Source organism: Tympanuchus pallidicinctus, unplaced genomic scaffold, assembly GCF_026119805.1.
Source record: "Tympanuchus pallidicinctus isolate F22 unplaced genomic scaffold, pur_lepc_1.0 scaffold18, whole genome shotgun sequence".
NCBI lineage: Eukaryota > Metazoa > Chordata > Aves > Galliformes > Phasianidae > Tympanuchus > Tympanuchus pallidicinctus.
Window position 1 is genome coordinate 11,938,447 of NW_026294699.1, and position 25,394 is coordinate 11,963,840.

The following is a 25,394-nucleotide window of genomic DNA, read 5'->3' on the forward strand; positions in this document are numbered from 1 at the left end:
GGGAATCACATAGCTGAAATGGCGCTGGTATGAGATACTGGGTTGGGTGCTGTCATCTGCTTTTAAGGACACTTAAGAACCAGCAAGTAACCTTAAATGTGAACCAACCACTAGCTTTACAGTGCTGGGTCAGTGTTTCCCTTTAATAATTCTGTTAGTTGTTGATTTTAGACATGTTGTTTTATAACATTCCCAGTCTTATACTCTGGCATTCGGACTAGAGATGAACGATGCAGGTTTCTGTATTTACAGTGCTTTTTTGCTGTTGGTTGTTGTATTTTTTTCCCCATAAGAATAACAGCATTGGATACTGGGCAACTAGTATGTTAACGTTTGTATATTAATTGCTATTTGCAAATATAGATAGAATTAATGGAGCTGAGCATAATCTGATTAAGTGTATCATTATTGTTGTCATGTTTTTTAGCTGGTGAGGAGATGTCCTTGTTTTGTAGAGAAAATGTGCTGCATTAAAAAAAAAAAACAAAACCTTAACACAGGTTTCCTGGAGGAGAAGTTTAAATCATTTTGCAGAAGAGGATGGATGATGTGTGTGCCTAACATGCCCAGTATTCATTAATTGAGATAAAGCCAATGGAGTTGAACAGTGGCTGTATAATCAGCTCCTGCTGCTAGCAAAAAGACTTGGTGCAGCCAAGATGTTTATTTTCAAAGCAGGAGGCCATCTTCTAGCCTCGTCGTTTTTTCATTGATGTTATGTTATTATTAGATGACTTACTGAATAAAATTAAATAAGAAGGCAGTCTGTCTAAACAACAGGAAGAGCTTTTTCCAGATTCTCTTACTGGAAATCTTCACTGCGAAGAGATGCTTCCGCTGAAGGAGCTGCAAACCTCCTGGGATAGATAATGGAATCTTTCAGCTCCAGCCCAGCCGAGTTTGTCAAACTGGATGCTGCAACTTGGCTGTTCAGATAAAAGCAGCAAGCACTCTTAACCCCCATAGACTCCTAATTGGCCTCTTGCTCTTTACTCTCATCTTAGAAGCCCAGTGCTGAACGAACCGGGGAACTGACATCACCACCACCACCTTTTCCCATCTAAGGCTGGGACAAAACCCCATGTGGGGGATGTGGTGGCTGTGCTGTTACTGCTTGGGCTGTGTGGGCACAGCAGAAAAGGGCTTGTCCAAAGAAGCATTCTCGAGACTCGTTCTGACCTGATAGGGGTGGTCAGAAGCTGTGTTTTCCTACGTTGTTTCATCGGGTTCCTGATGAGCAGAAAGCTTTGTGTGGAGGGCAGTTGGGATGGCTATGAGCTCTTTCATGAAAACTCATGATGACATCAGTCTGCTCTCACCAGTACCAGCAGTATATCTAAGAGAAACATAGCTTTGCCTTAGGGAGAAGACTAACCTAGCAGGCAAGAAAATCAAGTCAGAAGAGTCTTCTTCCTCTTAGACATCTTAGGCAATAGAGTTCAGCTGTCTCTGCTGGTTAAACATACAGAGACACTCTCACTGGGCGCATATATAAAAATCAGGCTGCATAGAGAACGCTCAAATAGAGCTGCAGAATAGTGGGGAAAAACTGTTCAAGGTTTAGGCTTTGCTTTGTAAGCTATGATGTTTTTTTTTTTCTCCTGATTGCTCTTTAACATACAGACCTCCTTGCTGCCTTCTGGCAGGTGCATAATGCCATTTTCACATTTCTGCTGAGCTTTGAAATGAAGAATAAGTCTCCATGGTTGCAGAAGCAACGAGTAGATTCCAGCAGATGAAGCATCTTCAGTAGGCAGTTCTACTTTCCTTTCGAGGAAAAACAGATTCTGTGGAGATGAAGCATTTTAGATAGTTCCCTTCCTTGCCTTTTGTTCCTACAATGCATGTGCACTGTGAGAGTGGGTCAGGAGGACTTCCAGCAGCAGGCTATGCGGTTGCATCAAGGCAGCTTCAGCGTCTGTTGTAGATTTAAAGCAGTTTAAAGCTGTTCATCTATCAGCACACTGTGTTCAGTGCAGGGGAAAGCTGCTCCTGCTGGCTGTGCCATTTTGGAAAGCACATTTCTGTACAGAATGCCACACTAGTCTGCAGTAGTGGTGTTACTGCAGTGTAGCAGTTGTTGATTTTTGTCTTCCAGAGTTAAGGATGCACTTATTTCACTGTTCTGCTTTACTTCACTTGTAGCCACCAGTCATTGAGCCTGGGCTCACAAATTGCAAACTGTGATTATACTGGGAACTGTCACAGTGATCTGCATTCTCAGGGCAATCCAGAAGGCCCTAAAGAAACCTTTCTGGAGCCGTGTATAATAGTAGGTCGTGCAACTTAATGCACTTATACAGATGATGTGGAATTGATACCCCTGTGGGAGCCTATGTGCAATTTCTGGTAGTCTGTTGATGTAAAATAAAGAAGTGCCAACATCAGAGCTGTGTGTGACACTGCAGGGTGCTGTTGCTGTGCTTTTCTCAAAGCACAGGGGCACTTTAACCATTTCTCCTCCACCACTGGGGGGTGACTCAGCATCAGAGGAGCAATCCTTTCCTTGGTGCAATGCTTGCACGCAGCACTTTGTGTGGTCCTTGCAAAGCAAAGCCCACATAGCAGTTCTCACTGCCCTCCAATCTGCTCATCTTCTGCTAATTGCTTTTTAGAGGAGGCCAAAATCATCCCAAAGAAAGAGCTGGGGGGGGGTGGGAGGTGGAGCAGCTGGCAGAGCTGCCCCAAAGTCGGCTAATGAATTATAAATAACAGCTGTCAGGTTGCTTTGCAGCACATGGGAGCTGGCAGCCTGTGCTGCACTGCTTGGTTCCCAGCGCCTTGGTTTGCCAAAAGGTACATTCAATATTTATGGGAAGTGCTGCAGAGCTGGGATGCTCTCAGGTCTATTCCCTTTGCAGCTCTGCTCGCTCGTGGTTGTGCGTTTTGCTGATTTCTGAGCTGGGAGTGCTTGGAGTACTTTTCCAACCTGGAATACCTGTTACTGAGACCACAGATAGAAGATTAAAGGGAATGGGAGAGAAGGTGTTGGGAGAGAAGGTGGTATGTGTATTTTCAAGCTACTGTTGTCTTCACTGAGCAAACTTCACCACTGGTTTTGCTAAGCTGATGTGCTCTCATTCATCTGAAGAGGAGCTGTAAATGTTGGAGTGTTAATCTCAAGGTACTGGACTGGTAACTCAGTCACAATGCTTGTTCTCTCTGCAGCACGCAATTGAGAACCATAGAATGGTGGGGAGAAGCCTGAGATTCATAATCTGTGTGTGCTGACTCTGTCCAGGCAGTTAGTGGTGTATTATGGGGGCTCTTGAGGGCACCAGGCTGGTGAATGAGGAGAAATGAACCTGTGTCTTCAAGCATGGAAATAAGTGATGCCTTAGGAAGTGCATTTTAACTCTGCTTGTCTGTACTCATGTGTAGAAGTACGTGTTCATTGCTCTGCAATGTCTGACAGAACTACTCAGTGTTAAGGATTGCACCTTCTTGCTGGTATTCCAGTAACAGCTTTCTTTCCTGGCCCAGTCTGCACTACTGATTTAATGCAGAATATACCTTTCCAGAAAGCTGCAAAAGAAATTATATGCATCTAAGTACTCTGACACCTCCTAATTAAAATCTAATTGCATGCAAGTGACATCTACCAGAAAACAGACTGCTGTTTACTCGTTCATCCCCAGTGCATGTCAGAAAGATGAGAACTCTTTTTTTATCCATTTCTTTCCTCAGCACGTTCCAAGATGTTTCTTCCTTTCGAAAGCAAGATATTGAAGTGATAACGTTACTACAGGTTGTTTTCTTCAGCCAGGAGGGCTTTCTTATGTCCTCTACAGAACTCTAAAACCAGTCTCCCCTTTGATCCCCCAGTCTGGAAGACTTTTTTAGCACATGAACTTGTATATTTAGGAAGCATAATGTTTCAGCATGGTGTGGTAGCATGGGGATGTGTGTTTGCACCTCCCTTGGCCCAACGGTGTGCTTTCACAGGTACTTTAGTTAGCAGCCTGTATTTATATCACCTTTGGCAGCTCTCCTGTGCCAGTGTTTCTGTGGCAGTGTTTAGTGATCTCGTTGGTGAATGGAACTGGCTGAAAGTTATGTCCTCACTGTATATCCCAGGTGGCAGTGCCGACCTCTGATTGTTTTCAGTGACTATAGAATGGTATTCTGATGCTCAAAAGCTGTAGAAATTAAACATTCAGTTGGATTTCTCCTAGACTGAGGTCTGGTTATGCTATGAGTAAAACTGACTTTTGAACAAAACTTGTATTAATGGTTCCCCTGACAATATAAGCCCCATACTTCTTTATTGTTGAAGGGGAGAGGAGAAAAAAACAAAGCAACAAATAGTCTTTGTTGTGGGGAGCAGAAAACAATTCTTTCTTTATCCCTAAAGATGGCTTGTATCCCTTTTTCTAGTTTCCTCCATGCACTAGAGAGAGGGAAGTGGTTTCACTTACATTCCACTTTCATTTTGTGTATTGCTTCTGGGGCTTAACACCTCCATTGTGGTAGCCATAAAATAGTGCAATAATGGAACAACATCACTAATGTGACTTTCTCTTTTGCCTTTGTAGATACTTTCCGCTATTACATTACCTGTAGCTCCGGATACCCCAACCCTTTCCAGCAGGTGAGTGTGAGCACTGTGCCCACCTTCCTTCTCCACTTCTCAGCATCCTGCTTCTCACAGGGGATGGGTTGAATGCTTTTGGTGCCAGCAAGCAGCAAGTTGCAAGGTATTAGCTGTGGGAAACACTCCACCTGTTGGTAAAGCTTTGGTACCTACTTTCCAGCTGTGCAAGCGATACAGTGAGCAGTTGTTTTCCACCATCACTATTGCTTGTATGGTCTAGGATGCCCTTCAGAGGGAGCTGTATGTGATGTGGTAAGGACCATGGCTTTTGTTCATGATATCTCTGTTTACGTAGTGCTCTTCTAAGAGCAGCAATGTGGAGGCAGAGCACCCACAATTCATGCCAGGGTGGGAACCTGCAGACTTCCTGCTTTGAATCTCCTCTTGCGGTTTCTTTTTGGTTTAAGTGGCAACTCTCCACTCCCAAAACGAAGTGGGGTGGGGGAGCAGTTCTCACATATGCCTCTTAAATCCCTTGAATGTTCAAGGGTTTGCATCCTGAAGTATAAACGTGAGTCATTATTCTTTTGTGTGGGGGCTGAGAAGCAGCACCTGGGCCCATCCCAAACTTTCTCTTCTGTATCAGAGGCCAGAATGAACCCACACCACCCACTGTGCAGCAGACACCAGCTGCTTCAGTTTATAATTAGGATCTTTTTTTTAAATCTCATCTTCCTCTGTTTTCAAGGATGGGAGAAGAACACTTCAGGCTGTGCACCATTGCTATCAGTTGCATTTCTGGTTGCTTATATACTCTCTGACATGCTATAGCATGTGAAATTCCCATGGATGCTTTAACGGGGTGTGAGAACTGTACCCCAGTGAAAACAATTTTTAATATTTGATTCCTTCTTAGCCATCTGACTGGGTAGAAAAATCCATCTGTATGCTGTGGTGAGAATATAAGTGCTTTGTCTTGCCTTTTCTCCTGCCCCTCTGGCCTGGCATTGGCCACAGCTCTGCATGCGTGTTTTGTTTGTACTCCTTCCAGTTCAGTAAAAGTAGAACTTAATGTTACTGGAACTGCATACGTATCAGCTGAGATTTCCTGAAGTTGAACCATTCGTACAGGTGACACTTCAGTGTTTGCTAGTAAGATTTAAGTCTTAACTCCCAGGAGTTGTGCTGGTCCATGAGTTGCTGAAACACTGTTTTGTGTTGAGCAGAAACTGTCAGGAAGTCACAAGGCTCTGGTGGAAATGCAAGATGATGTTGTGGAACTCATGAGGTCAGCAAGCAGAGAGCATCCCACCTCCAAGGTAACTCCTCAGTTTTGCTCTCCCTGTGTACATAGCCCAGTATCAGGTTCTTCAGAGCTGCTTCCATGTAATAATCACTGGGCTTGTTGCTTACAGGACTATCTTACACGGATCCAGGAGGTTCTAAATTCAACAGAGATAAACTTGCAGCAACTGACAGCTTTAGTAGACTGTCGGAGTCTGCATTTGGTGAGTACTCAGTAACTGGGCTTGTGTTAAGAAAGCACTAAGTGGGTGTAGAGCCTGTAGAGTACTGATTATTCTGGAGTTCCAGATCTCTGGTGTGCCAAAACAGTTTGTAACAACTTTACTGATTGACTCCAGCAGAAAGGAGAATGGGGTTTTGGATCAAGTTAGCTTTGTATTTTTGTGTTTGAAGATCAGTGTAGAAAACCAGATAATGTCTCATTACATCTGCAAGCTGTAAGGTTAAGGGACCCTAAGCTTGTTTCCGTAGTTCATAGCTTATTCCTTTTCCCACTAAATGCCTTATAGCTGCAGGAAAGCATAATCAAACTATTGCCCTAGCTGCATCTCTGGAAGTATAGAAATAGGTAATCTGTGCTTGTGTTCTTGGGCAATAGGACAGAGGGAAGGAGCTGAAAGGCTTATTGAAAAATGTGGTGACTTAAGTTGGGTGGATAAGTTCTATGTTGGATTTTTCCTTTTTTTCTTTAATCTCTTGCTGCCATGTCTAAATTTGCTTTGGGTTTTGTGAGTAGAGATAAAAGTTAAGGAAGTTATGAAGAAACACTCCAGGTCTCCAAAATTAAAGTATGCTCTGGAGATGCAGCTATGAACTAGATTGTTTCAGAGAGCATGGTCTGGGGGGAAGGCTTTTGAGTTAGAACTCAGTGTTAACTGTCTAGTGACCAAGAAACTCTGCTCCTTTCTCTCTCCAGGATTACGTCCAGGCTTTGACGGGCTTTTGCTATGATGGAGTGGAAGGCCTCATCTACCTGGTTCTCTTCTCCTTTGTCACAGCCCTCATGTTCAGTTCCATTGTGTGCAGTGTCCCACACACTTGGCAGCAAAAGAGGTATAGAGAGGGTTTAGAACCTGTAGTGTTGTAGAGCTCTTTCCTGATGAAGACTAGCTATTGGATTTGTGCCCATGAGCATCTGGAGCAATTTCCCATGTGATCCCATGAGCGTGAGGCCTTCTTAAGCACAGGTCCAAAGGAAAAAAATCTGCTGGCGTTTGCTGTGGTGGTGATTAATATTTACATCTGAACTTCACTGTGCTGAAATACTACGTGTAAAGAGTATTCAGTACACTGTAGGACTGGAGTCAAGTCAGAGATGAATGATTGTAGCTGTAGAGAAAGGCAAATGCTTGAACTATGTGCTTCTCTGTGCAGTGCCTCTTTTCTTGCATTGCTCTGGCATTTGTTCTAGTATGGGGAAGAGAGCTAGGATGAGCAGCAGCTCGCACTTGCCTTTCTTGGCTTTGCTAAAACTAGGGCAACTGACTTGCACAGCTAATAGGAGTTGAAAGCAGTCGTGTCTGCAATAGCATGGGCAGATAAGATGCTTGCACATTGCTGGTGATCATGTAACAGCAGAGTTGTTTGGAACTACTGTTAATGATGGTAAGGGCTGATCATAAGCCTTGAGCGAATCTTCCTAGGGCCTCAGCAACTGGCTGCTGTACCACATGCAGCTATTAAAATAGCTTTGGGTTTTCTGTTCTTGTAGAAGACTATTAGACTGCGCAGCAAATTCTCCACTGTGGAACTGAAACGTGATTTTTGTGGCCTAAGCCTAAACTCAAGGTTCAAAGTGGAACATCCAGAACAATAGTAGGAAGCCAGAGCCCGCCAGGCCTGCAGTGCCCGCAGAGGAAGCCTTGGGAAATGTCAGAACACTGCTGCAGAAAATGGCTGGTTTCCCTGGCTCTTCCACATACAGCTGTAGAGGCGTTTTCAAGAAGAGAATGGCAGTCTGTTTGAGGGAGAGAGATTTACAGTGTTATCTCTCATGCTGCCCATTCCATCAGCCCCAGCAGGCTGCTGCTGTGAACTGAAAGATTCCCTCTTGCATTATCTGGAGCACTGCTTCTTCCTCTGGCTCCCTCAGGGAGGTGGAGGATGTCATTGCCTGTAAGAAGCTGTATAGGCTGCAGTTCCCTGATTCAATCTTCAGTGCCACCTGGTGGTGCAGAAGCTGCAATTGGTGGTGGGGATGCTCTAGGGATGCCCATCATGTCTCTGCCCAGCAGCAAGACGTTTCACATTGAGTGTTTTTCTAGTCTTGTCCAGTATCACTAAAATGTACTTCAGATCTTGATACTTCATCCCATAATTAGGGAAATAAAATAACAGTGTGTGTTATTTCAAAGAGACAAAAGAAAGATGGGGAGGGGAAAAGGAAATCAGCTTGCAAGCAGTTCTGCTCTGTATTAAAATTGATTTAAATTCCCGGCCTTGCTGAGGGAAGAAAGGCTCTAGAGACAAATGTTGTAACTTACTACATGTGGAGACTTGTGAAGTTTTGATAGAAGCTGAGGGAGACACTGTGCAACCATAATGGAAGTTCAGACTCTTATCCTTAAAAGCCCTCTGGACATTGCTGCAAGGAATGGAAGGACAGAATGTAGTTTGAAGGTTGTTTTGCAGAATGCCTGGCAATACATCCTTCCTACCTTTTTTACATATATTTTTTCCAAAGTACTGTGTATTTTTGGGATGCATGTCCATTCTTTGGTTATGTGACTGAGCAGCTGAAGAACCATATTGTCTGCCAAGCCCTGGGAGAAGACCATAGGGAGACTGCAGGGGATCATGCAATCTAAAAGTCCAGATGGCATCTGTGGGAGGTCTGAGTCACAATGGTGTAGGCTGTGTTTGACACTGCCACCCTGAGGCATCCCAACTGGGTATAAATGTGGAGGTGTGGAGGATGGTTGGGAGGTTCCTAGGATTGCCATGGTTTCCTGCAAGCCCCACGTGTGGGGTAATTGTAGGGTTCTAGGAGGAACTTCTTTTCCTTCTTGCAGAAGCTCAGATGATGATGGGGATGAAGAATCAGCTGCTCAGGGGAGCAGACAGACACACGATAATCTTTACAGAGTGCACATGCCCAGCCTCTATAGCTGTGGGAGTAGTTATGGCAGTGAGACCAGCATTCCAGCAGCAGCACACACAGTCAGCAATGCTCCCGTCACAGAGTACATGTGAGTATCCTGACAAAAAGGCTGAATTGCATCTCATCCAAGTTGCTGCGCTCAGATTTTGTAGTTGCAGGGCTGGTTCTTTCAACTAAGCTGTGGAAGTGATAAAGGATTCTGTCTGAGATGTCAAAAGGCATGTTTTCTGATTAGCATCTACTGGGATAGCCTAAAAGTACTGCAGTAGAAAGGGTTGTATTAGGCAGCATGCTCAAAAATAGTACCACTGCTTTGTACTGTGGGATTTAGACATCTGTCCACAGAAAAGGGAAGCAGTGTTATCCAGGCTCCTTACTGCACAATGGTTCTGATCCCTGTGAAGCTTGGCTCTTCAGACAGAGCAGTTTTGCCAGAAGATTTTAAGCCTCCTTAGAGACCAGGAGCCATAGCAAAACCTGCAGGCTCTTTCCTTCTCTGTGTTTGAAGCCACCTCTGGTATTTGTTGCAGTCTGGAGCTGCCTGGTCCAGGTGGGACTTTAAGAGCTTTCTCTAGAAGTGCCAAACCCTGATGGCTCTCTGACTCCCTTTTGGGGCCCATCTCTTGGGCTGGCACATCGTTTTGTTCTTCCCTTTAGATTTTGTCCTTACTTTATCTCCAGTTCTGCAGCTTGGCAGTTCTGACTCTGTAGAGAGGCAGATTTTTCGCACAAACCTATTTTTAATTCATTCGATGCGATTCAGTGTGGGCTGTTCTGAGTAAGAGTGTAAAGATAGCGTTATTTCCCTTAGCTTGAGCACAAATTTTGTGACTGAAGAAGGGGATCCACATGGCCTGTAAGAAAAGCTTTGAGGGAGACTGATCTGCTGCAGTAATTCTGGGGGTGCTGTGCTCTGTCCCATGTCACTGTCAGAGACCTTCCCTGGAGAAGCGTGGCACGTGCCCCCATTACCATGTGTGTCTTCCTTTCCTAGGAGCCAGAATGCAAATTTCCAGAACCCCCGTTGTGAGAATACCCCGCTCATTGGCCGGGAGTCCCCACCTCCCTCAGTAAGTCTCTCTTTACTGCTCCTCTCTGCTTCAGTGACTTTGGGGAATACACATTTACCACTTCTGTATACTCTCAAGGGAGCTGATTGTGCAGTCCAACACAGGATCTGGCCCATAAATCAAAGCAGTATAGATGAGCCACGGAGAGCAAAACTTAACTGTGCTACTTTTGACATTGCACACAAAAACAGTAAAACTAAATCTATTAACATTAGTAATCTTATGGGCCCAGTCCTGCCACCACTGAAATGCATGAGTGTCTTGGTGGGTGACTTCAGCAGGATGATTCACTTGCATGCATTATTCTTGCTATCTCTGGCACTGCACTGATTCCTTAAGTTTAAAAAGAAGATTGTTAAAGCAGTAAGCTCAGAGTTATTGCTGAACCTCTCTCCTTAATTTGCCCTAAAGAGACAGTGGGGTGAGACTTGTATTTTTTGTTGTTGTTGAGATTTTTTTTTTTTAATCTTTTGTTTTACAACTCTTTTACTTTCTTTAGAAGCTATTTTTGTATTTAATTTCCTGTGGAGGGGGAAGACAAAAAAAAAAAAACAACCAAACACGTTCATGGAAGGTTTTGATATCCTGTGAACCTTACTTACACCAGGACTTGGAGAACATGCCATCGCAGTGCTCGCTAACTTGGTGGTGTGATTGCAGAGGTTGAGTAGTAGCGTGGTTAGTAATCAGCCAGTCTTCAAGTGTAGGTAAAGAAAATGCACTCAGTGGCACACGATTTAAATCACGGGGAGGGGAGGAAGGAGTAGGAACTGTGGTGGGATGGGGATAATCACATTCATTTTTCACTTCACAACGACCACTTCATCTCGCCACAGATGAAGTAGAATAGTGGAAAGGTGATCCTTGATTTGGTAGTTGGCCAGATCTCTTGCAACCTTCTTAGAAATACAAGCAGGTTTGTTTTTGTGTTGTTTTTTTTTTTTTTCCTGTTGCCTGGTGTTCTGAACAGAAGTTTTGGTAGTGTTATCTGCTCTCAGCAATGAGACAGTACTCAGAGGAGCTGACGTGTGGCACGCAGTGTGGCGTGGCAAGAGGTTGCTTTACCACTGGCATTTCCTGCCACTATCCCTCTGGATCTGCCAAGACATATGTTCCTTCTGTGTCTGTAGGCCAAGGTCCTGCCTCTCCTTCCCCTACTGCTCTTCTGCTTCAGAAAAAAAGCACATTCCTTTCCGCAGGGGCTTTAGTTATGCAAGATGTTTCCTGGTTCTTCAGTAGCTGTTTGCGTTAATACCCTGAAAGGGGAACTGAGTCCTGGTGCCTTAGGCTGGTTTCTGGGAGGAGATAAAGATGAGATTTTATTTTTGCAGGGGAACTTGACTTGACAGCAGCCTGTGTGGTCTATAGGGAAGTGCATGAGCAGGGGAAGGAGGAGAGTGCATTGCTGCTCCTGTAGACAACTGAGCTTCTGCCTCGGTGAAGCGAGGAATGGAATGTAGGATAAGTGTGGTTTCTGGAAGGGCACACTGATAGGTGGAGAGAGAGAAAATCCTTTTTGCAGTCCTGCAGTATAGGCAGTCAGCAGAGGAGGGGCACTTTTCTGTTTCTGTATTCACAGCTCTCCATAGTAGGTGGCTGGGATCGTATGGAGGCAGAAGAACTTGCACGACCTGTTTGAAGGAAATTATCTGTGGAAGGAGAGAGATAGGAGGATACTAATGCTCGTGTCCCTGCCTCTTACGGGGAGGGAGAAGGGGAGCTCACCATGTCAGTAGGGCATATCCAGTGAGTGGACAGAGCTGACGCATTCCATTTAGCTTTCTTTCTGAGAACAGATGGTGAGGACTGAGATGTGATGATCCTGCCGCATTGTTTGTCCGTTACTTTTCCTTGCTTTTTGTTTGTTTGTTTTTTTCCCTCTTCTCATTCCTTCTGTTTTCTCCTTCTTGCCACAGGGCTGTTCCTTTAGGGTTGTAGAGCCCACCTTGTCACTGACACACACCACAGCGTTTCACTTGCTTGCACTGTATTTTTCATGCACGTTGAGGCTGCACTCTCTTTTTCTCTCTTTCTTGCGTCATCACAGTTGTATTTGGCTGCCATGGACAGTAGCAGCCATATGAGCTGGCAGCTTAAGCCCTCGGACAGTGCACGGACATACTGGTAACAGCGCCCGCAAATGGAACAGGTACTGGAAACAAAAAGGTCCTTCTTGCTCAACCCCTTCTCCACTCCCGACCACTCCTCATCCCTGCACTGTTTATCCCAGGCCAGTGCCTTTTATTTCTTCACATTCCTTTCCTCTGCACCTCCCACCCCATTCCCTCCTGCCAAGGGTTAAAATGACTTAGTTTTGCTCTGGTGCAGACTCAAGCAGCAGATTTAACCTTGGAAAGGCTTCTGGTGCTCGATGTGATGGCTACAGAGACCCGTGCCTCACAACTCATGGCTGCTTTAGCTCAAAGTGCACACTGGAGAACAGCTTCAACACTTAGTCCTGAGCGCTGCTTAAATGTGGAATTAGTGGTGCACTTTAAATGCAGAATAGAAGTTCTTCCATCCCAAGAAGCTGCTTTAAAGCGAGAACCAATCTAGTAGCTTTTCAGTCAGGACCAGTTCTCTTATTTCAGCTTTTTAGCTTCCCTTGATCCCTGCTGCTGTTCTTTTTGTATTGACTGCTCATAGCAGCATGTGCCCCAAACCACAGATGTTTATCTGCCACGTGCTTTAAGCTCCTCAGTAGGATTTTTAATTTGTTGAAAGGCTGTGGTTGGTAGTGGTGGCCTGTCCTAAAGAGTTATTTCAATGCCTGTTAGAACTGTGTGCAGCTTCTCCTTGCATTTAAAGTCAGAAAGGAGTCAGTTTAAAGACAACTTCCCTAAGGCTCCAGGCATAAGCACTAATATTTATTTCATTCTGTTTCAAAACCTTTTACTGTTTTGTTTGTTCTGTGTATGTCCGACTCATTTCATCCATCTCCCATGGGCTCTGTTCACAGAGCCCCCTTAGCATCATTTCACTGTCTGAATTTTCAATGTGCTGTTGTTGCTGACAGTCTCCAAGACAGCCAATGTGTCTTCCCTCACAGTAGTCCATCAGAAAGCCACTTGCATACAGAAAGAGTAGGTGGTCTGCATTAGGCCTTGGAGTTTTTAGCTTGGTTGAATACAGGGTGTAATGAAAGCTCCTAGGCAGCTCACCTGGTGTAAAGGACAGCATGTTTCCCCAAGGGAGCTACAGCCATGCAGTGACTGGAAGGTGCTGGTTCCAGTTAGAATAAAGGGGCTATTGCTTTTGGCCTGTGCAGTCAATGACCCCTGTCTTAATTCTGTTCCCAGGAAGACGTGTCCATAAAGCTGCTATTCCTTCATTTCTGCCGTTCTTGCTGGGACTTCTCTTAGCCTTGCATTGGATTCCTTTCTGTCATGTTGCTGCTTGGTCTGTGCTCTTGCTGCCTCTTGCCATTTGTCTGCCTGTCTTGTGACGTGCTGGGAAGCGTGCTGTCTGACCTGGATGTCTCAGTGCCCTCTGCCATGGTGCATGAACACAAACCTGTCTTGAAGCATGGTGCTGGAACCCATGGAAGGGTCACAACTTCCTTCAGTCTTAAGCCTCGTAAAGACTGCTCCTGGGCTCATGGTGGTCTTTCTGCTTCCTGCAGGTGGTATTGTAGCAAAGTCAGAAGACTGCTTATGAGTCTGTCCCATGAAATAAAGTACTGCCTGGTGGGGGAAAATTCTAGGGTCTTTATACTGGGCTTGAATTATCCTCTGGGCTGGAACATGACTTCAGTCTTCACTGTCTTCTATTTCCCTAAGGTCACACCCAGAGTTAATGTGTCTGTCTGCAGGGCTAAGAAAAAGTCATTGCATTCTTTCCAAGACTTTAAAAACAAATAAAGCAAACAGAAACTCTGTTCTTTGGACTTGGTCAACTTAAATCTCTTTGAATTCAGAACCCACTGGCTGGAATTGGCTATTTCCCTCCATTGGTACCTCCCATTCATAATGATACCAAACTCTGTGTTTACTGTGCTGTAGCTATTTGAGAGGTGGATCAACCTTTAAGAACTTGACTCCAGAAACTTTGATCTTTATTGGCTTACTAAAATAGCTCTGGCAGGAAATCAAAGTCAGGGTAGCCAAAGAGATGTATTTATTTTAACAAGTAGTCAGTGGTTTTTACTTGGAGTCATGGTTTCACACGGTAAGTGATCTTCCAGAGCAGCTCTGTTAGCAGTGAAGTACTCACGATCTGCACAGTTCACAGGACTTGGTAGAATTTATGGTCTCTAGAATTAACCAATTACTCTCATTATTAGTATTTTTTGCAACAAATGATTCCTTTGTATGCAAACTGCTTCTGTTAATCCCCTCACTCTCACGTGTTCACTAACCATACCTATGAAAGTTTATGCCCTCAACAAGGCTAAATGTGAATGATTCTTTTTCTTTCAAGAGATGCAAAATAAACTCTTGTGCAATCAGCTGTGTTTGTCCTAGCTGACTGGTAAGTGCCTGGGAGGTGTGCTGTGTTGGCTAGCACAGGCCACTTGGAGGAACAGCAGCAAGAAGTCTGTTAGGCCCTCTGCTTGTGGTGGCTGAGAGTAGGGAGAAGGCATTGACCTCCTTGATGTATTTAAAAGGGTACAAGAGGGCATATAGGACCTGGGGGCTGAGAGTACTGGAAGAATCGATGCATTGTGCATGTTCTTTGCCTTCTATGCAAGTCTTTAAAGGAAACTAAATGCAACTGTGTGCATGATGGCTGTGTCAGGCAGTGTATCCGGGGGGTCACCTGAGAGCAGAGACCAAGACTTCCTTAGCTCCAAACTGTGCTCAGGCTTAGAAGTCTTTAGATCTTTTTAAAAGAAGTTACTTTCTAAGTTATTTTAATAGTAAATAGTATAGTTTGGTTTCATATCCATGTGACTGGCGAGTTTCTGCTGATATATCTTCATTTGTTGGCCTGTCCAGATGTTGGGGTCTGTGTTTTCCACAGCATCTTCCCATTGCTTCACAGCAAAGGATGTGCACTAAAGTGCTTAGATGAGAGATGCTGACAGCATGTGGAACAAAGCATTCATGCAGTGATTCTAATGTAGTTACTGAATATTTGGTGCATGCTTGCGGAGCTGTGCTGTGCTGGTTGTAAGAGGTGTGCAGAAGTTCTAGCTGTTTCCAATTTTCAACCCAACTTTTCATGGCTGTTAGGAATATCCTTAACAGAAGGAGTAACCAGTTCAAACTGTAATGGGAAAAGGTTGTAAGGTACAAAAATCCTGAGTTAAGGAGAGAACATCAGCCCTAACTCTGACTATTGAGTCTTGATTTGTTCCTTGTGGTGGATTGCAGGTAGGTTTGAATGTAAAAATGCATTCTGCTTGACTGTTTGTTTTTTTTTTTTTCTTTGGGGAGGAAGGAGCAAATTCTTTTCAACTTCTCTTTCCACAATGGGTACATTATTGAAATATGGTTCATCAAGCAGTCCATCTTGATTGTTAATGTTCTAAAGAAAATTGATGCTGCAAGTTGTGCACTGAATCTATGGGATTTCCATGATCCTAGAAGTTGGTTGTTTTTTTTTCAAAATACATCTTGCAAAACCTTAACAACTGCAAATTTTCTTTTCATGCTCATCTCCTACCATGCTTTGCATATGGGATACAAATGGAAAATGAGCAATCAAATGCATTTTGCCTTCTAAGATGTTCTTCATAGCGTGATGCTTGGCTGGAGATTTCAACATTATACTATCTGTGAATGTGTCCTGCTTATCTTATGAGAAAATTCTTTGACTTCTAAGCCTCTTTGAGCCTGCTGGGTTAGTCTCATGTTTTAATAATGCCCTAAACTTCATTTCTGAAACAGCAATCGTATTTCATAAACTGTATGGAATACAGTCCTCAAACTGGCTCAGCTTGGCATATTCAACCTTTTCTTTCTCACCGGCAAAAAGAAAGAAAAAATCTTAAAAAGAGAAAGAACATGTAGACCCTTTGTCTTCTAAATATAGATGCTGTTTCTGGGCCAGAGTTTTATATTAAGATCCACATTCTGCAGAAAATTTTCCCGTTATGGAAGATAGTAAAAGATAAGTGTGCCAATGAGCCCCAGGTATCTTCATCTTCTGCCAGTGGGGTCAGCCCTGATGAAGGAGCAGTATCTCTCTTCTACTGTACACAGGTTCACCCTGGTTTGGTCTTTGAAGGAAAACTGAAAATGCTGTTAATTCTCTGAAACCTCCTTTGAAAAGCCAGGCTTTTGAAAGCCTAAGGATGCCTCATAATGTTCTTTCCCAGTGGGCAAGATAAATCATAGCTCCTGGTGTGGAACTGCCTTCCAGTTGTCTTTTTTGCCAGCTTAACTGGCTATTTTATGTGGTGCGGTTTTAAAGGCGATAATAAGTCAGTATGCTGAAGAGCACTCTTGGGAAGTAAGATGTGGATTTACAGAATTATTCAAGCTCCTGCTGGTATTAAAAAGAGGAAAAAGCACCTGTCCTCATTGCTTGGTTTGGAGTATCGTGGTAGCTGAATCCCAGAAGCACTAACATGGCCAAGATCAAAGCACTGAACGCATTGAAACAAAGAGGAAAGAGTCTCTCGTTCTTACTGCAGTGTATTTGCATGCTTTTCAGCTCAGTATCCAAAGCTGGATGGCAGGTGTTATCTCAGTAGCCTCTGGGAGCAGTTTGGGATTACCTTGCTTTGAACAAAAAATTGTAAAGCAACCCAAACCAAAGGCACCTCACACCTCTGTGAGCTTCTTTTCTCACCCCCAGGCTGGAATCTTGTCTACCACAGCATGGTACACAGGCTGGATCCCATGCCATGGTGAATAATTAACCACCTGATAACTATTAAATAGCTAATATCTTGTTGGATGGCAGCTTGTTTCCAGTCTGGTTGGGTCTGTCCTTTCTCAGGCATAAATTGTTCACAGGATTCATTCTTCCACACTTTCCTTTCAAAGTGTCCATTTGTGATGTGTGCAATCTTCTGCTGATCTCATTGCAGAGAAATGCAATGAACTTTACACCTCTTTTCTTTTCAACCTCCTTTTCTGGCATGGTTGAAAGAATCAGCATGACTAAAAGAGGATGAAGGTGTGAGGTGGGTTTTTACATCTGTATCATTTCCACTTCCCTTTCTTCTTCCAAGTGAAATATGGCACGTTTTGATTCAATGACTATAGGACTTCATTCTCTATAGAGAGCTTGGATAAATCATTAGCCCATGTGCACGGACCTGGCCAGCATCCTTGCAGCAGGCTATACCAGTGTGTTGCTCTACACAGTGACTTTGAAACTTTCCTTGTCAAACCAAGCCAGCAGCTCCTTGATATGCAGCAAATGCTGCCAATGTTGTGCTGGGAAGTGATTGCAATCTGTTGTTCCATTCTAATATTTATTCTGACTTCTCTGTTCTGTTGTTTTTGTTTGTTTGTTGTTTTCTTGTCTTGTTTTCCTCCAGTACACCTCCAGCATGAGAGCCAAATACCTCGCCACCAACCAACCTCGTCCAGATGCTGGCAATGTGCATTAAGATGAGAAAGCAAAAAAAAAAAAAAAGAAAGAAAGAAAAGAGAAAATCAAAAAGAAAAACAGCAACACAATAAAAACCAACAAAAAACAACAGCAACAAAAACCCACATGTGCAGTCAGACAAAACAATGTGCCAACTGCTGTGCCCCTGTGCTGTCCTCGTAGAACAATCCTGCTGTTCTGCCCCAAATCCAGTGCAGCTCCTTCGGTTTCTCCAGCTCAGAACGCCCCTCCAACCTCATACCTGCCCAATGGAGTGGAAGCCCTTTTTAAATTCAAGCCTTTGCTTTGTTGTACCTGATGTGCAAGAGAGAGCAAGCACGTGCAGGCAGAGCAGCTGGAAGATCACCTGCCTGCCCTGGGCTCCACCTGCCTGGGGCCAGCTTTGTCGGAATAAGCATTGGTGAATATCTTCTGCCTGCATTTTTTCTCTATGGTGGTAGATCTTCTGCTGTGGGATCAGCAGAGCTGCTCGGTTTGTCAGATGCTGAAGAGGCAGAGGCTCGGTGTCTGTGACAACATGCAACCAGGGGAAGCTGAGTTGATGCGCAGTGTGGCATCGTGGTGGGAGTCCCTGGTCCAGTGCCCTGTGTGGGGGAAGGGAAACCCCTGCCTCTTGCTGTCTCTGCACATCCACTGTACTTTGGGAGCCTGTGGTTCTGTTCTAGGAAAAAAAAAACCCACTCCACTACCCTGATAACTTCTTTTTTTTAAACCACTAAGAGAACGCCTTTTTCTTTCCCACTGTAGCTAGCACGTGAATTCTTGAGAAGGAGCAGAGGATCCCAGCACCTTTTAACTACCCTGGCCATTGCTCTGAACCTGACCTCTCTGCTCCATCAGGGAAGCCCAGGTACTTGCAGAAGGCATTCTGCAGCAGGGTGCTGCCTTTACCAGGCTGACACAGATCAAACAGGAGCCAGCCACTGCCCACTTGGTGCCAAACTTTTCCAGGAAAAGACTTTGTGGTGGGGATTTTTGCACTAAAGAGTTTCAGCTCTCTGATGCTAAGTCTTATGGGACAGTCAGCTTGTGAAAACAAGAGGGGCTACAAGCACCGATGGATTTATAGTAAATGCAAGCTCTCCCTGCAAGAGTGACCTGTGAACTCTGCTGGGCTTTCTTCTCGTCTTCTTCTTTTATCACCATTTACAGCACAGGGTTGTTGAACTGGCACTGAAGAAGGTTTTTTGGAGCCTCAATCCTAACAAACTCACAAGATCCTCAGTGTATCTTCTGTGCTTCAGAATCAGAAGCCCGGATGCCATCTGGATAACGTCGTGACTATCAGAACATGTTTTTATTCTCTTTGTTTTTGTTTTTCAAGGCACATTGCTAACCACTCTCTGACCATATTAAGGCACACATAGGCATTTTTCTAGCTACGAGGCAGAACAAAGCTTGCAAAGGGGCAGCTGGGTGCCTGCAAAGGGCAACATCCTCCACTGGTGCTGTACTTCCCACTGAAGAGCAGTGCTCCAACAGGCACTGGCAGCTTCCCACTGGAAGAGGAGTCTGCCTCCTGATGAGCTGGTAGTACTGTAGAGTAATGACCTTCCAGTGGGGAAACTATGATGTTCTTTCGTGACTTCTTCAGTTTGTTTTACCTCTGAGCAGGGGCATCTTAGTGTGTAGCTGCTGAGTGTGGCATTAAATAACTGGCAGAAGAGACGGAGTGGGAAATATCCCTCAAACTGGAGCTGAGCCATTGGCAGAGGCAGTTAATCTTCACCTCCACGACATTCAGACTCAGGGTCTGTTGATCCCACGTTTGCTGTACGAGGCGCAAAATCTACCGATCTGCCTTTCCTCAAGTCAGTTGCCTTCTTGCAGTGAGGTAAGAATTGCTCCTCGCAGGTGGCTGAGATGATGGTATTTGCTGTGAAAGGGTACCAGCTGTGTGGAAAGCAAGCTTTGTGCTCCTCACGAGAAGATAAACGACTAACAGACTGAAAAAAATACAGGCTAGCTTTTACCATTCAAAGGGATGAGAAGGAAAGGGAAGAAGAGGCATCACAGAATCAGAATTGGGGAAAAAACTTCGCCGTAAATCTCTGGAAGCAGGATTTTCTTGCTCAGGACTGAGTAGGCCTTTCAGACACATTTGATGGGCTTCACACTGAAACATACCTCAGTGTTATCAAATAACAAGGGCAGGGAGAGTGCTGCAGGGTGCATGGAGGGACACTGTGGCTCACGAGCGCCAGGTTTTCCACCCTGTCCTAAAGGAAAACCTAGGAGTAGAGCATGTGGCATAGTTAACTCGCAGGGTCCAAAGTGTAGAATTGCTGTCTAGGAGCAGCAGAGCCTTCCCCTTGCTTTGAAGAAAGAAGCAAGATGCATATAATCCTGATTAAGACCAAATTGTTCTGTCGTTTCAAGGATGTGCCCAGATTGCTACTTAGGTTACCATTTTTAGGGGGGGGGGGTGCCCTAAATCTGTGGCCTGATCCTACTCCCTGATGGCAAGTGTTCTGGAAGCTTGAGGTGAGGATGTGGGGAACCCTGTGAAGACAGGTGCTTCTGTATATACTCTGCTGTGTACAGAATGAGTCTGGAACATGTGTGTGACTGCACTTCGGAAGGGGCTGCATCTGAGTTGTCACAGCAGCACTGCCTGCTGCTGCAGGGGTAATGGGGAAGCCTGTGCCTCTTGTTTGCAGCATCTAATGCAGCAGCCACCTTGACTTGCTTCTTTCCAAGGTTCAGCACAGCCACCCTTACCACCCAGAACAACTTCTGACAACACTTGGGCTTGCAGCAAGGCACAGATGTGGAGGTATGTGCTCTCTGACTTCAAAATATAACTGGAAAGAGTGTTTTGGAGATGACATTTTGCTCTCTGGAGGCCAGCATAACCTGACTGCAGTGTGAGCTGTGTACTTTTGTCCAGCCAGCACTTCCTTTACTTGACATGGATATTGCACTTTTGTAAAGCATCCTGGAACTCTGCTGCCCCGCTGCATGCTGTGCAGAGCGCTGGATAGGAAACACAGACAAACGGTTTGGTTTTCTTTTAGTATTGTTATTACTTTTTCTCCTTTTTTTTTTTTTCTTCTTGGTTTTTTTTTCTTTTTTCTTTTAAACTGGAACCTTGAGCAACAGCATGGCATTTCTGCAGACTGGTCTGAGTAGATCTGCTGAAGAACAGATGGCCTTTGCCTATTCCTATGGCTGTGACACAATCAGTCTCATCCATATGGTCACATTTTGTCTGAGGAGGGGACTCTCAGAAGCCAAGGTCTCCCAGACTCTGTGCCTCCCTCTTGAGTGAACAGCAGGTGCTATCTGGCAAAGACTCATCTGTTCTGGATGGCATTCATGGTTGAGGGAGTCCAAACTCTTCGAGCTGTAGGAGGGAAAGCTGTAGAGATTTCTCTCTCTTCCATTGTTTGTCTTTGTTCTTAATGTGACAAAATGCCAAGGCCATATCGCCTGGTGTGTCCCAGCTGACTTTATCAGAACATTTATCATGTTACTGGTTGCTGACAAAGGGGTCCAGAATTCAGGGGAGCTGAGATTGGCCTCTGGACACCTCGCTGACTGCGGAAGGAGGGAGGCTGGTCCAGCTGGAGGCGACTGCATTGCTGAAGGCACTTCATGTTACTTTTTCAGAAGCACAAATGTGGTCATTGGCTTGTCTGGTTGGCTTGGTTTATTTCCACTACATCATCATGTGTGAATGACTTTTTCTTTTGAAACTGAGAACTCTTCCAAGCACACGAACATCTCCACAATGTGAAATGTAAATAGCATGTTGGACTCTCGTGTCCAGTGTTCAAGACTGCATTGTAATTGTAAAGGAAATCAAATCAAGACTTGGCTGTGAATTTCTTGTGCTGTCTTGGGAATATAACTGTAGTGTTTGTATCCTGTATGTATTATTAAACTGAATTCATTTTATGTGCTGATAAAAGGGTTCAAGCTAAGGTTTTTAGCGTGCATCCATGTATCCAAATGTGAAGGATGGAGTGCTCCCTTCCCCTCCTGTCCTTTTTAAGTTTTCTCCATTTGATAGCTGTTAATTTTCCGTGTACAGTCATCTCAGCCACGATGCAAGGATGTTCATGTGAGTGCTTTGAGGAGGACGCAGTGCATGAGGATTTCAGTGAAGTCAGGATTTCCATAGCTGTTCCCTAAAAATATGCTGTGTTCACATGAAAAGTTTGGCTTTTCTGAGAGTAAATGTTTTCTCAGGGGGCTGCTTGGCCATTGCTCATGAGGACTCCAGGTGCTGCCAGGTGTTAGCAGGCAGGAGTGAGTGGATACCTATATGAGCAAGGTACAGATCCCCGTATGGATAAACCCATGTTTAACTTCTGGTCCTATCATTTCCTTTTAGCAGCAACAGAAATCACATGCTGAGCTCTCTGAAGGGAAGGGAAGTGTTGTGGCTTGTTGGTTGTAGTCACCCTGCCTGGCGTAGGCTTGGGTTAGTTGGGTTTCTCCTTAGGTGGGGACAGGTCTATGCAGCACTTCCTACATGGGGAGCAAGGAGAAGCCAACATCTTTTCCCCCCAGAGTCGGTCGGTGTAACTCACTGAACATCTTGGGCTGCGAGGGGAAAAGCCTTCTTTCAGATTCTGAGGAGCAGCTCTTACACCTTGAGAGATGGGGCCTGTCCTGTAACCAGATTGGTTCTGTTATCACCACCTGCTCTCCTTTTCCAGAAGTGATGGAGGTGTGAGCTGCAAGTGGCTTCTCCACTCCTCCCAGGAGGTCCAGCAGAAGCATCAGCTGTGTTGGTGGCAGTGCCTGGATGTGCCACAGAGTGCTAATGAGCGCTCTGTGCTTTGGGGGGGAGCAGTGTGGGCCCCAGCTGAGCCCCCTGGGGAGCGTTGCCCAAGAGAGGGGCTGTCACGGAGCCTGGAGCTCCCCGGTGCTCACCCAGCCCTAAAGCAGAACCCAAAAGGGCATGCAACCAGAACATTCAAAACACTCCTTTCCAGAAGAGGAGAACTGTAGCATGAAGCTCTTAGGTGCTCTGCGTATTTGATACCACCTCGCTCCTCGCTATGCAATTCCAAACTCCTTCCTTCCTCTTCCTCCTCCAATCTCACACAGAGGCTCCTCCAGCAGCCTCTGCCCCCGGGGGGCCCTGGGCTCCTCAAACAGCTTCATTCCATTTGTTGTCCTCCACGTTGGGTCCGGGTGCTCCGCTGCTGCATCGCGTGCCTCAGGTCCCTTAGTAGTGGGGCAGCCCCACGAGTCGTAGTTGCATCATTCAGAGGGCAGTTCTTTTCTTGGACACTGTGCACAGAAACCTAAAGATGAACACGTTCCTGGCCTTTTTGTAACTTTTCTGTTCTACTTCTTAACCATAATGGTTGTATATCATACCACTTTATATACATATATAATATATAAATATATATAATTTTTTTTTTTTTTTTTAAACTTTGGACCTGCTAGTTTCTTTCGAGTGTTCCTGCACTTACCCAAAATGTTTTTAAATTGTGAGGGTTAAAGAGGATTGAGCCCATTTTTGTATCTTTACTTTTAATTCTGTAGTTCTATTGATTGTAATGTAGCTATTTTTTACTGTAACTTTTCGGTTTGCAAATACTAAAAAAAAAAAAAAAAAAAAAAAAAAACCACAAAAAAAACCCCAAACAAACAAAAAAAAAAATCCCTAAATGTAATTTCTGTGGTTTCTATTCAGCTTGGGTTTCATGTTTTAAAAAATAAACGACATAAAACCACCGTTCCTCGTTATTGATTCACACGGCTCACAGACCTGCCTGAATTGTTGGTGCCTCTCATGCACAGCGGTGTCTCCATGGGCTGAAGGCAGGCAGCAGAGCTGTGAGATCGCTGGTAGAGGGGGAAGAGAAGGGCCATGTAGGATGGGTAACCATCAACTCCAGGAGCTGATGCCCCAAGATGTCGCTGCTGGGCTGGGCTGGCATCCTTCAGTGAGGCTTTGACTCTTCAATGCAATATTTATTGATGTGCTGTGTGTGTTGTGAAGCCATTGGTGCAGTGCAGAAACACCAGTGGCTTTTTGCTGCCTTTTCACCCTGATGCCCCTTTCCCCCAGGCTGAGGGAGCTGGGCTTGTTCAGCCTGGAGAAGACAAGGCTGCGGGGTGACCTCATTGCAGCCTTTCAGTACCTGAAGGGAGCCCACAAACAGGAGGGGAATCAACTCTTTGAAAGGGTTGATAACAGCAGGACGAGGGGAAATGGTTTGAAGTTGAGGGAGGGGAGATTTAGTTTGGATGTCAGGGGGAAGTTCTTTGCAGAGAGTGGTGAGGTGCTGGAACAGCTGCCCAGAGAGGCTGTGATTGCCCTGTCCATCCCTGGAGGTGTTCAAGGCCAGGTTGGATGGGGCCCTGGGCAGCCTGGTCTAGATTTAAATGGGGAGGTTGGTGGCCCTGCATGTGGCAGGGGGGTTGGAGCTTCAAGATCCTTGAGGTCCCTTCTAACCCTGGCCATTCTGTGATTCTGTGATTCTATGATGTGAATCCACCAGGAACCAGATTTCCTCCCTTCATTAATAATTGACAGATTTGCCTCTCCTCTTCTTATTCACCCCCTAAAAGAAGCACCTGTGTCTTCCATCCATGTGCTGATTAAACCCAGCTTGGAGCAGCAACAGGCAGCTGATGGCAAGAGAGAAAATGAAGCCCCCGGCAGTCAGCAGGTAAATATTCTACCAGGTGGTGACCCTCCAAGGGATGGGAGCAGCCCGTGCCCTTTCCCAGTGCTGGCAGCTGGCTGTGCCCGGCAGGCTTTGCTCGCTTGCGTGGGTCGAGGCAGGGCTGGTGCCTGCATGACGGAGGGGAGCGTGAGGAACGTGTTTGGATGAACCTCACCCTCTACTCAGCCTTCAGTAGTGGTCCGTTAGATCTCCATCCTCGCAGATAAGGCACAGAGGGATGCCCTGGGGAGATGCTTTCAGATGTCTTTGCGCGCTCTTCTTGCCAGGGCTCCGGTTTCCCTGCTCCCCGAACGGGGAGAACCAGATCTCTCTGACCGCGTGGGGATGCTGAAGTCCTGCACTCGGCAATCGGAAGGCTTTGAGGCGGAGGCAGCCACAGGAGGAGCGAGCAGGCAGCAAAGCTGGCTGCAGGGCTGTAGCTCCCCAGCCGGCTCCGTGGGGCACAGCAGCCCGCAGGGCCCACGGTGAGATCCCTGCACAGCGCTCAGGACGGGCCGTTAATCCCTCCCAGCTGTGCAGGAACCTAAGAGGTGTTACAGATGTAGTGATGAGTGGGCTCTGCTCCCACCTCCCTTCCTGTTCCCACCAGCCAAACAGCACGGCACGGGATGCTCTTACCCCATAAATCATCGCTCAGATGATCTGAACACAGCTGCTAGGGGTCCGGGATGGGATGGGATGGGATGGGATGGGATGGGATGGGATGGGATGGGATGGGATGGGATGGGATGGGATGCTCCGGCTGGAAGCAGGCACTGCCCCAAAAAGTCCCCACGACCTCCCCAAGATGACTTGTGTCTGCAGGTCTGATAGGTGCTCGTAGACCAGAGTACAGTTTGGGGTGAGTTATTTTGGGGAGAGAGACACATAGCCTGTATCAGCTACAATGCACCCATGCTCAGCTTGTCCTTCATTTGTTGGCTCTGGAAAAGCACGAGATGGTTACTGGGACGTATCTGGAGCATCACCTGCACTGTCACTGTGATCCCCTGCACCTAATGGGGGCAAGCACAAACCCAGCACTGACCCCCTCAATGGAGGCATCCCAGCAGCACTGTATAGCAGGGTTGCGCAGTGGGACCATGCAGCAGGGCTGTACAGTAGAGCCATATAGAGGAGCTTTACAATGGGACCACAGCTTTGTCCAGCAGTGCCGTGGGAAGTGCTCCCAGCTGTGTTTAAGATGCTCAATTCATCTCCCGTGCGCCTCCTCCTCC

The 25,394-nt window shown here is 45.7% G+C and overlaps 1 protein-coding gene across 7 annotated transcripts in view; it reads left to right on the top strand.

Annotated features, from left to right (window-relative positions):
- The window catches only part of TTYH3 (tweety family member 3), a 75,661-nt gene that overhangs the window by 47,859 nt on the left and 2,408 nt on the right, over positions 1-25,394 (top strand). The window contains exons 8-15 of one of the 7 annotated variants that reach the window (XM_052679425.1): positions 4,536-4,591; positions 5,761-5,853; positions 5,950-6,042; positions 6,756-6,892; positions 8,851-9,027; positions 9,934-10,009; positions 12,057-12,158; positions 17,445-23,218. In XM_052679425.1, coding sequence (XP_052535385.1) covers positions 4,536-4,591; positions 5,761-5,853; positions 5,950-6,042; positions 6,756-6,892; positions 8,851-9,027; positions 9,934-10,009; positions 12,057-12,137 — 713 coding nt within the window. In that variant the 3' untranslated portion in view covers positions 12,138-12,158; positions 17,445-23,218. Of the gene's footprint in view, positions 1-4,535; positions 4,592-5,760; positions 5,854-5,949; positions 6,043-6,755; positions 6,893-8,850; positions 9,028-9,933; positions 10,010-12,056; positions 12,159-12,337; positions 14,459-17,444; positions 23,219-24,058; positions 24,160-25,394 lie in introns of those variants that run through there. The other 6 variants (XM_052679423.1, XM_052679424.1, XM_052679426.1 and 3 more) reach the window with 6 other exon arrangements.